The sequence below is a fragment of the Anas platyrhynchos genome, chromosome 1 (genome assembly GCF_047663525.1).
Source record: "Anas platyrhynchos isolate ZD024472 breed Pekin duck chromosome 1, IASCAAS_PekinDuck_T2T, whole genome shotgun sequence".
NCBI lineage: Eukaryota > Metazoa > Chordata > Aves > Anseriformes > Anatidae > Anas > Anas platyrhynchos.
In genome coordinates this window covers 7,212,607-7,228,267 of record NC_092587.1, presented here as the reverse complement: position 1 = coordinate 7,228,267, position 15,661 = coordinate 7,212,607, and the positions used below count along the sequence as shown (strand labels likewise).

The 15,661-nt window shown below is 53.3% G+C and overlaps 1 protein-coding gene across 11 annotated transcripts in view; it reads left to right on the top strand.

The window, feature by feature from the left end:
• The window catches only part of FRMD4A (FERM domain containing 4A), a 348,357-nt gene that overhangs the window by 305,839 nt on the left and 26,857 nt on the right, over positions 1 to 15,661 (top strand). For all 11 annotated transcript variants that reach the window (XM_072024583.1, XM_072024605.1, XM_072024416.1 and 8 more), the window contains 2 exons: positions 7,288 to 7,364; positions 10,449 to 10,587. In XM_072024583.1, coding sequence (XP_071880684.1) covers positions 7,288 to 7,364; positions 10,449 to 10,587 — 216 coding nt within the window. The remainder of the gene's footprint in view (positions 1 to 7,287; positions 7,365 to 10,448; positions 10,588 to 15,661) is intronic.

Below are 15,661 nucleotides of genomic sequence, written 5' to 3'. Positions count from 1 at the left end.
CTGCTCCAGCAAAGTGATCAGGGCTCAGCATAACCCAGCCAAAAAAGAGCAGCCACTTTTAACCTTGAGCAGTTCCCAGTCCCATTCACCATCCAGCCCACAGTCAGCACCACCAGCACAGCTGTAGGAGCTGGGTATAAATCACAGTGGCCAGAGAAAGAAACTATCATTCACCTACACAACGACTTTGTGGAGAGAGACAAGGACTTCACAGCTCAGGACAAGACAGAAAGAGTTGGCTCCATGGAATTTGCCGTGGCTGAATCAGGATGAATTAACTATAAGGTACATAAGCACCACTTCTTCTCATATATAAGCTAGTAAAAGTTTGGTTCAGTGTCTCTCCCAAACAGGGCTGATCTCAGACAACTAAGGAGGTTGTGGCTAAGGAGACTGATTAGGTAAAGTGACTTCTAAAAATGTGCTAGCTAGTCATACAACAGTCATGCTCAGTTTCCTTTATCTATGTCGATGGGTTCCTCAATCACCTATAATGCTTGTAAGCACTAACACATAGCCTGGGGCACTGCTGTCTTATAAGCAAGCCGGCACTATTTTGGGGTTTGGTGTATGTGGTGATACCGTCAGACATAAAATCCAAGGGTTTGCTGCAAGAATCTGCATTCACAAAATACAGGAATACCCATCAAAGTAAAATCCACTTGCTCTAAGTGTCATATTCACGTCTTAAAGGGTAATTCTCTACTAAAGCAGCCGCCAAGTCTTAAATGATTCTGCAGCGCACAGCGGGAGCTTCAACAAGATGTGAAGACAAATCACTCTGACAGCACGAGGTGAAACAAATTGGAGCTCAGGACCCTGGAGTTAGGGAAGAGATCTGGAGCGAGACCGAGGCTTCCTCCAGCACTCATGCTTGGCTCTGAAGTGGCAGCAGGCTCCTCACCCTTCCCAAATGCTGTCTCGGCTCACCAGGACTTGCTGCTGGTGTCTGGACATCTCTATCACCAGGTGAAGCCAGGCAGGAGTTCAGTGGCTGAAAATCTGAGGCATCTTGAAGTGAGTGGCCTGGGCAGGAGGCTCAGAAGGTCACACGTGGCAGCCCCTTGCCATGTGTATGGGATTCCTGCTGTTGTAGGACCCTATAAGCAGAAACCCTGCATGGCAGGTGTATTTTCAGGCACACAACCCGATAGGTTTGTTAATCATCATCCCATGACTGGGCAGGAGGTGGGGATGGGTGTTCCTGTGTTTGGGTTCCAAGGTGGATGTGCTTTACAAAATGTTAGGGATTGGAAGGAACCTTGAAAGATCATCTAGCCCAATCCCTTAGTCCTCAATCATCTAGCCCAATTCCCTTTAGCTGGAGAAGGCACGGGGATATTCAGGTAAGAGAGTGGCATAAATCATCGGAGTGAGCCATAGCTGGCTCCTGGGCAATAGCTTGGGCATCCTTTATGCAAGACATAGAACAGTGTGTCAGAGAGTCACTTGGATGTGCACGTAGAGGAGAAAAAAGGGAGGAAAAGAAATATAAGAATCGGTAAGAAAAGTTCTCTATAGATGTATTGATCAAGATGCAATCAGCGTGGTGACAGCAGCGCAACATCTAACAGCATCTGCCAAATGTATGTGCAGTGTAGGTGGATTTGGTCAGCTCTAAGATCAAAGTCTGATCTCCCGGGGTGTATACAGCTATAGACACCAATATCAAGTGACGTGATGTAGGCAAATAGTGTTTTGTCCAAATAACGGCTCTTTGCTCTGAGATCTGATGCTTTGCTGTCACTTGGAGCCAGTAACCCACCTTGAAATTTAATAGGGAATCGTCTCTCCGGAATGGAAATGAAGGTGGAGTGGTGATCATATAGACCTAGATGCCATTTCTGCTTGCTCAGGCCAGAATTGTTTGGTGGGGTGGTCCCATGAGAACAGCACGCAGCAAAAAGGATCCCGAGTTGGACCAGAAACGGTTTGGCCAAAAAAAAAAAAAGAGTCCCAAAGCCTGAGGGGAAGAAGTAATTAGATAGTGAGCTGGGATTGCTGACAGACCACCAAAAGTCCTGCTTAGCCAAACCGCTCTCTCCTTCCTTGGGGGAAGGGAGGACAGCGAGCCTCTGGGAAGATCATTGGTGGGGTTGTTTCCCCACATCAAACCACACAGGAAACCTTTTATTTTTTTGTTCCAGAAAAGAGAAAAAAAAAAAAAAGAAATGCCCCAAACTACTAGAAGTACGGGAATGAAGGGAAGCATGGCAGGAGAGAGGGCCGGGTTACGTTGCAGCAGCATCCTCATCTCCTGACCCGGGGGGCACCCCGAGCGCCGGGTCACGCTAATCCACAGGTGACAGCCCGTGGAAATCTGCTGGTAAATCTGCCAGCGAAACAAGATCCCGTTTGTTTGAGCCGAGGTGGTGGATCAAACCCTTCCTCGTTCACTCCGGCTCGTTTGACAGAGGTATGATTGATGGCAGCAGGACTGGCTCGAGGCAGAACACAAATCCATGGCCGGAAACCGTGGCCCCACTGAAATCGCTGGGACAAAAACTGCCATTGACTTGGCTGGAGCTGTGATTTCCACAGAGCTTCGAGCCAGAGAGGGACCGCTCAGAGCCTCCACCCTGACCTCCTGCATAACTCAGACCCTAGAATTGTGCTTGCTGCTTTGTTCGGAGGAGGGAATTACATTCCCGAGGAGGAATTTTTTGTGTTGCCATTTGCTTTGTCTTTAAACTGGAGAAGAAAAAAAAAAAAGAAAAGACTTGGGAGTTTGGAGCTTTACTCAAGCAAGCTGTGCGAAGAGGCTGCCATTGTTTAGTTTCATTGTTTAGGACCAGTTTTAGGACCAGGAAATCCTCCAGGGTTGGCTCTTGCCCATAGCGTAGGAGAGCAAAGGGTTGCATTTGAGCTGTTAGAAACGTGCCGGGTTATTTCCCTGCCTTTCCTAGAAGGGACTCAGAGTGCCCAGTCTAGGTGCTACGGTGGTGATTTAGAGGGACGATTGTTCCTTCTGCATAGGGTGACGTAACGAGGCATTAATCATCTATGAAGCCGAAAGACTTGAAGGACCGGGAGATGCCCTGTAGGTCGGTGAGTCCAGCAGCAGTCACAGCAGGTCATTCATTCGATGCTTACAAAGAGAAATCCAGGTCAAGGAGGCCTTTGGAGGTCTCTAGCCCAGCCTCCTGCTCAAATTTGGGCCAGCTTCCCAGATAAATCAGGTTACTCATGGCCCTAGTGTTTGACTGCTGGTTCCCACCGTGTCCCCACCAGTGCACAGTGCCCAGCCCAGCGCCAAATCCAGCTCTCTGGGCACAGCAGGCAGAAGACAGCATCAGGAAACCTGCCTCACCGTGCGGCAGAGAAGCCTGAGCATTGCTCCAGGTGTTATTATTTGGGCATTTTTCTTTAGGAAGCAGAATCCAGAGGGCACTGGGCACCAACCACCTTGGCTGCCCTTTGGCAACCCTCTCTGTCCCATCCCTGCCACCAGCTACTGACAAACTCTGCTCCCCACAACAGGGCATGAGCGACCCAGCCAGAAACGCTCCCCCCTGCTCACTCAGCAAACACCTTCCCTCCTTCCTCAGGAGCCTCTGGCATTCTTCACATGCTCTCACACTGCCCCTACCTCCTGCTGGGTGCAAACTCCACCGTGCCGGCCCCACGGTCAATAAAAGCAGTAAAAAAAACCCTCTTCAGGCTCACGAGGCTGGAGTGGATGCAGATCCCCGGGCCTCCTCTCCTCCAGGCTCAGCTTAATTAGGGAGCAGCTAGCAAACCACAAAAGGAGCTTGCGTCTGAAGGGCTTTGACTGCAGCTCTTTGCAACCAGTCGCAAACATCTGGTGCCTGGCGAGCCTGCCGGCCTCTTGGAAGGGTTTTGCAACCAGAATATCCCTGTAGCTTGCACCTGAATTCCCCACAACGCACCCTGGAGGGCTCAGGTCCCTCCTCTGGCTCCTTCTCTACGCTGCCAGCTTTGAAAAAAAAAAAAGAAAAAAGAAAAAAAAAACTATTTCTGGTACTGCTTTCCCCACCATAGCCCCCCTCAAAGCATCAGAAATGCAACGCATGGTCCGATAGGGAGCATTTATTCCCCGAGCTGCCCCTCGGATGTTTGCAGGTTGAGAAGCAGTCTTGCAAAATGGAGCGATAGCTCTGGCTCCAGTTGTATTGTCAGGATGAATCAGAGCCCTCTGCGCAATTTCTGACTCAGAGGAAGAGGGAGAAAGGGCGATTCTCTTCTTCTCTTTTAGGAGCCCCTTTCCCATTCTCTTGTGTGCAGCTGTGCTCAAAAGCCCGTCTCGGGGAGGCTTCCTTAAGCATCCAGCGAGGACCAAATGAGCTCATGCGCAGCCTGTAATGATGGCAACTACCAGAAATTGTTCCCATCTGAGAGCTGCCCGCTGCTGCTCCATCCAAAGCGGGCTGCTGACCTCAGAAGAAATCCCAGGGGGCGAAATACCACATCACAGCGGCTCGCCCCGCCGCAAGCCCCGCTAATTGCCCCCTTGCCTGCAGGCTCCGAGTGAGAGCAGCCTCTAAAGGGCCGGGGAGCTGTGCTCTCAGGGACATGCTGCGGTACCGAGGGGCTTTCTCCTTAAGCCTCATTCCCAGCATGGTTAGGGACATGCTGTCCCTGTCCCTGCTGCGAGGTGCCTTTGGGCTGAGGAAGCCCAGACCTGTGGTTTTCCATCTCAACGTTCGGGTCCCTCTGCCCCTAACACAACCCCAGGAAAGCCAATAGAGATCTTCCCACCCACGGGGGCAAAATCTACCAAAAAAGACAGCCAAATGTCACAAAACCAGACCCCGTCTGTGTGGGAAGAGGCAAACCTGCCATGAATTTGGATGCTTTGGCTCAAACTAAGCCCAAAACGGGCTCTCCAAAACCTGCATGCCTCTGTTGTCACTGCATTTCCACAAGACTGATGAAATTACGCCCAGCTCCCTACTGCAGCTCTTATTCCCCCGTGAAGGCTGCGAGCAGCAGCGTGGTAAAAGGATCGTGATGGGTAAAAATTACTCTTCCATTTAAGACCCACTCACGGCAGCTCGTGCAGCTGGCACCCAATTAATGGCATCCGCTGGAAACCGTGCGGAAGCCGAGCCACCGGCGAAGGGAACAGCTCGTTTCCACGAGGGGGTCTGGCTGGAGGAAGGAATCAGGCGTTTTCCTCCTGTGGGGTTGTGTTTTCTTGGGGGCAGTCGCCTTCGTGCAGGTGGGATTCCTCCCGCAGAGGAAGGGTGAGACCTCTCGGATCAACCCGGGCAAAAAGGAGGGGGAGGCTGGATAATATTTGGGCAGCAAAGGGAGAGCACTGTTAGGTGTAGGTGTTGAATGCCATTTGGGGCGCTGCTGGGTGTCCAAGGCGTCTGTGTGGGGCTGGCACACGCGGCACCGGCCCTACAGGGGTCCTGCTCCCCCCTGGGATAGCGGCGGGGGCCTTTTGGGGCACCCCGGGGCACAAGAAGTGGCCCTGGGTGCCTGCGCTTGGCCATTTGACAGCTCCCCCGGAGCTGCACGTGTTTGGACAGTTGGAGTTAATCAGCAAAGGGAAACGGAGCTGCAGCTAACGAGCTGAGCACCAGGAGGTTTGTTAGAGGACGAAACGGGACAGGGTGAGGGCACGAGAGCCACATGGAGGAGGTTGAGGGTAGGAAATCCCCAAATCCCCGCGTCTCCCTGCACAACGCATCCCAGGAGAGCGGCTCGGGGAAAAAGGGGTTTCCAGTTCCCATTGTGCCACACCGGAATGACAGCAGGGGACGCAGGGACAGGGCGGAGAATTTCTGCAGGGTGTGAACTGCTGGGTTTTGAGCCGCTTATGGGTTCCACGTGTCCAAGCGCTTCCCAGACACGTCCCCTCCGCGTGCTGTGCAGCCCCGTTCCCCCCTCTGCGGTCCACACGGGCATCTGGAAGCGCAGAGGGATGTTTCGGAGGCCCACGTGGCGGGCTCCTGCTTGACCCCTGTTGTTGTCAGCGGGAGTTTGGGCCCCAAACTTCCTTTTGGAGCCTTTGAAGCTCAGCTGAAGCTCGCTGAGGGCTCGGAGGGGAGACAGGCTTCACATTCAGCTCGCAAGTTCCCGGCTTAACCCTTTCACCCCAAACCCGTCCTATCTCGGCAGAGAATATAATAGGGATTTCTGTGCTCTGTTTGGGCCTCATGGCTTTTACGCAGGGACTCATTTTTCCACGGGATGAATCCATCAGCCCTCCAAGGGCGTAAAACCCAGCCCTTCAAGCTCCCCATCCCCTTGGCTCCCTTCCTTTCTTTGCCCTCCCACCACGGGAACAACCCCGGGGACACCGAGCAACTGCGCGCCCTGGGGGGGGGCACCAAAATTTAGCACAGTGGGGCTGTCCACTCGTAGAAAGGAAGAAAAAAAAAAAGCAAAATACAGAAAGACAACTCTTGGAAGCTCCCACAAACACAACTATTTTCAACGCTCATGCCCCTAGTGAAGAGAAAACGCCCGGGTCCCCGCTGTGGCGTGCTTTATTTTCGAGCTCTCGCCTCCCCTAGGAGCTTCATCGGTGCAAAACCAAATCACGCCTGCTGTTTACTTATCTCGGGAGCGCTGACACTGGCAAGAGGCTTATCTTGGCGTGGCAGGAGCCAGCTCCTTCCTTGGGGGTCGGGCAGGAAAACTCCGCAGGAGCTGCCTGGAGTGGCAGAGGGAGCAGAAATCAGGGAGAGCTCTGCTGCCTCGGCTCCTGGCCGAGGGAACCAGCCCCGAGCCTCCCTCTTTGCTCGGGGCAGCGTTGGTTTTGTCTGTATTTTATTTTGAGGTGCCAGCAGCTGGGGTCAAAGCCGGGCTGGGGACCCAGCACCCCAATATTAACCCACACCCCGACACCGACCCGCACCCCAAGCAGCTGCCCTACAAAGCGAGGCTGCCTTCGCCCCTCCGAGCTCTTCTCTGCCCTGTGGGGTCGGCCCAGCTGCCCACCCTCGAAGGGAAAAAAAAAAAAAAAAAAACAAAACTCAGATAGAAATTTAATATTAAAACAAAAAGCACCGAATCCCGGCTTTCCGTCCTTTTTTTGCGGGTGGAAAGCGCGCGGGGAGAGCCGGAGCCGGCTCCATCCCCGCCTCCCTGCGGGGAACGGGGATGGGGAAGGGGAAAAGGGCTCGGGGAAGGGGCTCGGGGAAAGGGAAAACGAAAAAAAAAGGATCGGGAAAGGGGAAGGGGAAAGGGGCCGGGCCGGGCGGAGCGGGGCGGAGCGGGGCAGCCCCCGGCGCGGCTCCGGGAGGGAGCGGAGGGCAGGGACGCGGGCAGGGCTTGCGAGGAGGAGCCTCACCCCCTGCTTCTCCCCCGCAGATCTTCCAATGGAGGCAGCTGGAGAACCTCTATTTCCGCGAGAAGAAGTTCTCGGTGGAGGTGCACGATCCGCGCAGGTGAGAGCCGAGCCGTGCCGGGCTCTCCGTGGTGGTTTTTTTTGGGGGGGAGGAGGGCTCGCTTCCAGCCGGGGGCTGCTCCTTCTTTTCTCGGGCTTTGGAGCTGCTCTCGCCCTTGTGTACCTCCCTGCTTTCCCCTCCTAGCGGGATTTTTTTCCTTCCCTCTGCTTCGGTACCCCCATCCCGCTGGGAGCTGGGCGCCCCGTTTCGCACCCACGCCGCTTTGGATGTAAATATCCAGCAGTTTGACGGACAGCAATGGCACCGGACCAGGGGCAGGCTGGATGAAAGCCCATCGGTCTGTTCAACAAGGAGTTTTGTGTGTGTTTTTTTTTTTCATATTTTAGAGACTTAACGTGGGAGAGAGCGAGCTGAAGGGACCGTGCTGCATGTAAAACCTGCACCCCCTTGCTCATCTGCGTTACTGCGGGCACTGCCCAGCGTGTGCACTGCTCCCTAAGCTCTTCCCACTCAAATCCATCTCCTCCTTGCACGGTAAACGTGAACGCAGCTGATAGAAACCCGCTCCCTTCCCCGGGCCGATTTGATGGGCTGCTGGCAGCAGCGTGTTTTGCTGATCAGTCAGCTGTGATCCTGTTTCACCTGTTTCCCGTGCCGATCTGTGTACTAATCCCTGGGCTTTTTCTGGGGGAAATTTTGCATGCAGCTTCTCCCTGCGTCTGCCCTGCCCGCAGCAGGGTCACGCCGACACAGCGGTGCCTGTGTCCCCAGGTAGGTTTTATCAAAGCAAAAACCGAGCGGAGCAGCTGATACCAGGCTGCAGCTCCGGGTCAGCAGAGCCTCGGAGCATCTGCTTGATATTAAGCATGGAAATAGTCGCATGAAATCCAGCAGAGCCAATTCCCAACGTCGGGAACGCTCTGGGAGCTCTTCCAACAGCAGGAGCCGGGGCAGGGGGCGTTCATTTCCTCCACCAAACCTTCGTCAGAAATGTGGGCTGGGAGCAGCCAGCTGCAAGAAGCCCCCAAACGCCCAGGCTGGCTGGCAGCTTGCTGGAAGCAGAGATTGCAAGGAGGAGAAAGCAAATAGCTCCAGGACGCTCGAGGTGTGATGATATTTGCCACTCAGGGTCACGCGTGAAACGTGACCACCCGGAGGAGCTTCTCTTTCCAACCCTGTGCCGTTTGTGTTCAGAGGGCAGGAATTCCTGACGCTGGAGAGCTGCTGGGTTTTATTCCACTGGTGCTGTTCCTCTGAATTAACACCGGGAAGACAAAACCCTGTCCAGCGTGGGTTGTTCTCAGCCTGGTGCTTCCTCTCTGCAGTCAGCGTGGTTGAATTTTGCAGCCTGAGAGCACCACCGCTGGGCTCAAACGGGCACTCTGGCACGTTATCAGTGGCTTTTTCTCTCTCTTAAGCAGCCTGGCAATGTGGTGGGAGCACGGCTCAGGTTGTAGCAGCCTCCAGGCCGAGGGGGAAGGACCCTGCAAGGCGGAGGACTGGCCAGCACAGTGCTCCCTCCGCATTCCTCTCCCTGTAGCCAAACCAGAGCCTGAGTCAGCAAAGCCACGCTCGCAGGCACGGGAGGGCCAGCACGGCTCCGTGCTTGTGGCCAGGGCTGGGCAGCACAACGCATGTTTCTCAGCCCTGCCCCTGCCCGTGGCTTCCTGTCCCGAGCAAACCCTTTAACCTCTCTTCGTCTTGGTTACTTATCCCATGAAGGAGTATAGGATGGCACCAGGATTAAGGCTCGGGTTAGTGTTTGAGCGCCTTAAAGCTTCAGAGCCTCGTACGCCGCTGTGCTGCAGAGGTTGGTGTCCCTTAAATCACCACAAAGCATCCAGAGCTGAATCCCCTCTCCAGCCTGGATCCAGGAGCACCTCCCTGCACGGCCCTCGTTCCCCATCCAGCGATGGGGATTCAGGAGCATGTTTTGCAGCGCTGAAAAGTCCCTGACAGGAGAGCTGTGTCCCCCGTTTCCCAAGCAGATCCTGGCCAGCAGCTCCCATTTCTCGGCAGGGTTTTGCTTTTCTTTCATTCTTGGCTCTGTCACCGCTCCCTTTCCCCACGTGCCTGCCCTGCACTCCACCTTCACCTCTGGTTTCGAACAGCTCCCGGGCACGCCAGAGGAGAGGTGGCAGGAGGGGAACCAGTGTTTGAGCAGATTTGAGGACTTCAGAGCGCTGGGCAGAGAGTCAGCCAACCCCTGCACTTCCCAGTAGAGCTCCTGCAGTGTCACCTCCACATCTGCACTGCACAAAGGGGCTGCAGAGCCCCTCCATAGCATCCCCTGTTCCCTTTCCCCCTTCCCCTTCCCAATCCGTGTCCCTATATCAAAGCCCATAACAAAAGCATCCCATTTCTGACCTAGCCTGCGCTCTCATTCAGGGCTTTGCTGGTGGGGTTAGAGTTGAAGGATGGGACAATCAGGCAGTTGTGTACAGCTGTGAAAGCAGGGGGAAATCCTAACCTGTATTTTTTTGCTAATCTTTGAGGACAATTGTGAGTTCCAAAGAGGAAACAGCTCTCATTTTTCCTGTTTTTATATTCACTCAGCTAATCTCTGAGTAGCACTCTTCTCTCCAGGGCACTGGGCAGCCCTCTGCAAGCCTCACAACTTCCCAACCCACATGGCAGGCCCTGCTGCATCCGCTTACCAGTGGGGAAAGCGAGGTACCTGAAGAGCTTCTCCCACATCCTCTAAAGCAGCCGTCGATCCTGGGGCTCTTTGGTTGTCACCAGGATCCTGATATTTGAGATCCACCACCCAGAGGCAGTGGAGGGTGTGAGGATTTGGCCTCGAGTGGCTCAGCATGGGATGAGGCACGCAGGATTCACCTGAACTTTGGCATCAGTGACTCTTGTGGCCGGTGTCAGCTCGGCTGAAGCCAGGAGTCCGGTTCATACTGGACAAACTGGAAGATCTTTCCTGGTAGACCTCCGGTGCTTTCTAACTGGAGGAGTCATCTAGAGTAGAGGCTGTCTGGATTTGAGCAGCAATTTCCCTCTGCTCTCTAAGCATTTTTCTCTGCTTTTCCTCTGAGGTCTGTGGTTGTTTTCTGAGGCAGGACGCATCTGAGGAAACCGTGGTGTAACCCCAGCTCATTCTTTCTTTCTCCCTAGGGCATCTGTGACCAGGAGGACCTTTGGGCATAGTGGCATCGCTGTGCATACGTGGTACGCCTGCCCAGCGCTGATAAAATCTATCTGGGCTATGGCCATTAGTCAACATCAGTTCTACCTGGACAGGAAGCAAAGCAAGGTAAGCACATTGGAGGTGAGGAAGTTTATGCGTTGCGTGAGTCGTTCTCACCACCCAAGCACCCAGCAAGGTCCAGGTGGCTGCTTTGCTGCCGTCCCTTTCCACGTGAGGTCAAAGAAGGGCAAAATAGCTCAAAATGCCTGCTGACTTTGGCCAGGTTGAGGGAATTTGTGATGAATTCGTGTCTGTGGGAGTGAGGTTTGAAGGGAAAGTTGGACTGAACTGTGGCCAACGTGGGGAAGCCAAAGTTTGCAGGCAGATAGGGTCGTGTCCATGTCTGGTTTCCACACATCTTCTGGTTCTTGAACTCTGTCATAAAGTTGAGGCAGCTTCCAAGAAGTGAGTGCAAAGCAACTTCAGGCTACACACCTGCCTCTGAGTTCTTCTTGCTGTCCTTTGCTTTTTACTGTCGTTTTTTTCCCAGAAATGAGGGGAGGGGCATGATTTCTGTCTCTCCATCACAGCAGCCGGGGGCAGGCTGCTGACAGCCTGGTCTTACAAGGAGCTGTCCTGAGGTGGTGCCACACAAAGGGCTGCTCAACACACAAAAGAAACCACCTTGAAGCCAGAGGAGCGTGTGTATTCCCTCTAATTCTTTTCATCAGCAGTAATTTTAGGCATACCCAGAGCAGCAGGAGATGGCTTTGATCACTTTAAGATCACTTAGAGACAGAAGGGAGGCTTCTCATACAGACGTCCCTCTTCATACGAGCCTGCTGGTGCAAAACTTTACAGATCAGATAAAAGCTGTATCGAGTGGGTGCCTGCTTGTGAACATGGACAAAATTGCAAACTCACCTGATGGTAAGGAAGGGTTTCCAGTCCCCCACTTCTACTTAGCACCACCAGGGCAATGCCACCACCCTCCCCGTTTTGCCCAGCTCTTGCTCTCCATAAAACAAGCCCACAGTCAAATAAGAGTTTAGATTTATTATTTTTTTTTACTTTTAGCCAGATGGATTTGCTGATCTAGCTGCAAGGTATTTAGGTCACTAGCAAGCAACAAACAAAAGGAGATTCCCGCTCCTCCCATCTCTTTGGTAGGATACTGGGTCTTTTAAATGCCCGGGACTTCCCTTCAGTGACTTCTTTTGTTGCTGGCAGATTGTGTTTCAATCCCAGCTCCCCTCTCCCACACCCCTACAGCCAGCACCACCCACCAGCCCTCCTTGGTCAATCTGTCACGTCTGCCTCCGTGTCAGAGCGTTTTGTCACAATAACCCCAGCGGTCACGCTGAGCCTTTGAAGTTAAGGTACACAAACATTTTGGTGCCTTTTCCTTAAGGGAGCTGCTGTTTCAGCCTGTTGTCCTCATCTCTGACATGACACCGTCAGGATTGATAGATCCATCCATTTTAAATGATCCGTTCAATTCATCCCCTCTGGTCACTTCAGGACGCTGTATCCGTGTGCACTTCGCTTTTGAAAACCAGTAAAGCATGCTCTAGAGGGGGCTGATGTGAAATGTCTTTGTTTCAGCTCTCAAGAGCTCAGGCAAACATTTGAGTTTCAAGTCACGTGGCTCCCCATCCCCTTAAATCAGAGTCCCCACTTCAGATGAATCCCCAGCTTCAAAGCGAAACTTAGACACCCCCTGCTTTTATGTCCAAACTTGGCATTTCACGTGGTTTTGACAAAAGAAGGAAGAATAAAAATAAACTGAGAAGAAAAAGCCTGCTGGAACTCATTGAGCCATCACCCCAGTGATTAGATGGCAGGAGATAAGACAGTGATGAAGCAAGCTCGAACTCCGTGCTCCTCACAGCACCATGCACCAGTTGGATCTGGACCTGCTGCACAGCCCCGCTGGTGAAGCCTATTTATGCGATTTTAAAATGAGACCAAATCAGCTCGCATGCCTTTTGCTCCTTTTGCAAGGAAGCGAGGTCCCAGCCTTCCCCGCGGTCTCGCTCCACATTGAACTCCTGCCAGCTCGCCCCGTTCCCAGCGGCTCGCTCCCTGCTGATTTCTGTCTGCGTCTCCGTGCAAAGTGCAATGGAAGCTCTGAAAACATCCCCGGCCCTCTGAGCAAGCATGCCAGCGTGCAGAACTCCCGTCAGCTCTCCTTTCTGCACGAGACAAATGTAGCAGGACTCTAAGCCGTGCCTTTGCTCTGCTGGCTGCACCGAGTTGATCAAACGCTTGCCCTAAAAGCCCCAAAAAGTTTCCTTTTGTGGAAATTCCCAGCAGCACATTCCTCCGAGTGCAGGGCTCTCTGGCTGAAAATAGGCAGAAAATAGGTCTGGGCTTTCAAAAAAGCTCAAACACCTGCAGCCAGACCCCATCGCTGCAAGCAGGAGGGATAAATTCGTCCCCGATGTCCATCCACTCCTGCGTCTCACTGATGGGTTTTCCCTCACCCCGTGACCCTGCCAGAACAGCACTGGGGATCCGTTTGGCCCTGTGCTTTGCAATGACTCATGAATGAGCTCGTCTCCTCTGCCTAAATGAGACTTGGCAGCTCTGCACTAAGTGCTTCACGTTGTGTTTCTGCCTAGAGGGACTGCAGGGCCCGAGGGAGGGTTAATGGGCTGTAATCTCGCTTTCCACCATTGTGCTGCCCTACAAAGTCTAGCCCAGGCCTTGCTCTAAGCTGCTGCTCGGTGGCCTGTATGAAATGAGCTGTGGCTCTGATTTCTGCCGCTGCTGAGTGGCTGTCCAAGTACAAGGCCACCCAACAGTGATTGGCACCTCTGGAGTCAGCAGACAGCAGGGAAAGTCTACCCCGTTCCCCTCAGGAGATGCCCCACCCCCTCTGGTTCATACAGGGCACCATACAAGGCCAACAGGATCCTGGTGTGCATTAACAGGAGCGTGGCCAGCAGGTCAAGGGAGGTGATCCTCCCCTTCTACTCCGCCCTGGTCAGGCCTCACCTGGAGTACTGTGTCCAGATCTGGCCTCCCTGGCACAAAAAAGACAGGAATCTCCTGGGAAGATTCCAGCAGAGGGCCACAAAGATGATACGGGGTGTGGAGCATCTCCCCTGTGAGGAAAGGCTGAGAGACCTGGGTCTGTTCAGCCTGGAGAAGAGAAGACTGAGAGGGGATCTTATCAAGGGGTACAAATACCTGAGGTGTGGCAGACAGAGGGATCTGGCCAACCTCTTTTCAGTGCTCTGTGGGGACAGGACAAGGGGCAGTGGCCACAAAATGGAGCCCAGGCAGTTCGGCACCAACACGTGAAAGAACTTCTTCACGGGGAGGGTAACGGAGCACTGGGACAGGCTGCCCAGGGAGGTTGTTGGGTCTCCTTCTCTGGAGATATTCAAGGCCCGTCTGGACACCTACCTGGGCCTAGCCTGCTGTAGGGAACCTGCCTTGGCAGGGGGGTTGGACCCGATGATCTCTGGAGGTCCCTTCCAGCCCCTACAATTCGGTGATTCTGTTAGCACAACTGCAGTCAGATCCAACACCTTCCCCACCAGCAGATCCGCATTGCTCCCTCTGCAGAGGAACCTCACTCCTCCCTGCTGATCCCCCGTGTGCTCTCTTTTGGTTTGCTTTTGCCCCGTGCGGGCTGCAGGGGTGCCAGGCTTTGGCCTTACCCTACAATTTCATTTCCCCACTGCGCTCTTACAGCTGCTGCTGGCTTGCTGTGCTGGCCAGGACCGCAGCACCCAGCTGCCCTGCCTTCGCTCAGCGTTTTCCTCAGTGCCTAGTCAAACAGGTAGGGCCAGAGCGTGCTCCAATTTGTAGTCTGGATGAGTGAAAATAAACTACAGGGCTTCCCACTGTAACTGCCCTACAAGTACAGGAAAACCACGGCCTCACAGAGTGGGAGGAAGGGACCTGTCTGTGCAGACGTGGGGTTTGTAGCCTGTCCTAGACAGCCACTGCAAAGAGTCAGTCTGTTGAGCTAGGTATGACCAGTATGGGTATTCCTGGGGTATAACCCTATATAACTGTAGGGTTATACAGCATATATACCTCTGTGGGTGATAAATCACCGGGGTGGCAGCAGCTTTGTTGCCTCCAAAGGTCTGGCACTGCAACAAAACAGCAGTTCACGCTCAGGCTCCTTATCGAAACTCAAGCTGGAGGAAATCTCGTTAGATAAAGGCAGTGGCTTTCCTCTTCACCTAAACCTAACCTTCCCGAGCTGCTTGAAGAACATTTTTCACAAACCTTGTGGCATCTTATTTCTGACCAGAAACCTCAGATCCAGAAGCAAAAATAATGTTATCTTTCTCTCTGGGCTGAGCCTGGGGAGGAGTTGCTGGAAATGAGAGGTTTTTGTCTGGCTGTAGCATTAGTTTAGGATGCTCAGTCCTGGTTGTCTGATCTGCTCCGAGATCTTGGCAGGTAGCTCTGCCTTTCACTCAGATGAGTGACTGCACACCCCTTGTTCTTAGGGCTGTTGTGGAAATAAGCTTGTGAGGCATTTGGGTACCTCTGACTGGTAATGGCAGAGCCTATAAATACCCAGGAATATTACATTATAATGGTACTTCTGTGGGTGCTCTCAGTACGAGGCTCTCCCACTGCTGTCTTCATTTGCAGTCTTAAATTAATCTTAGAAATACAGCGTGCAACAGGGAGACATTTTCCTTCCCTCATTATCTCCTTGATGTGCAAACAGAGGCAGAGGATGGCTGGGATCTTAACCTTAAGTGCCCTACCCAAAGCCCCACAGCAAATCAGTAACAGAGCCACGAGTGAAGCTCGACGTGGTGAGCATTCAGCCTTTGGTCCATCCTTAGTTCTTGTTAGAATTATCTTTTCTTTCTGAGGATGTGAAAGAGTGCTGAAAATCCCATCACGGCCAGCTTTCCCTGTGCTCCCATCCCGTGTTAGCTCCGGTGGGAACGGATCACATCCTGATACATGGGTGTCCATCAGCTCCTGATTTATTGGTGCTGTAACACATCACGTACAACCAGAGATGAGAATCTCTTCTGGCTTTGCAGAGCTGAATGGTGATCTTACGGAGAGGCTGGTGATCTGGTGATCTCTGGTGGTCACTGGGTCTTCACCACCCTCCCAAACAAAAGTTTACGTGCAGCCTTGGCGCGGTGTGCCCACAGCTTGCTAGGTTCTGGGAAATGGAGATCCCAGGTTGGTGGCCCTGGGAGCC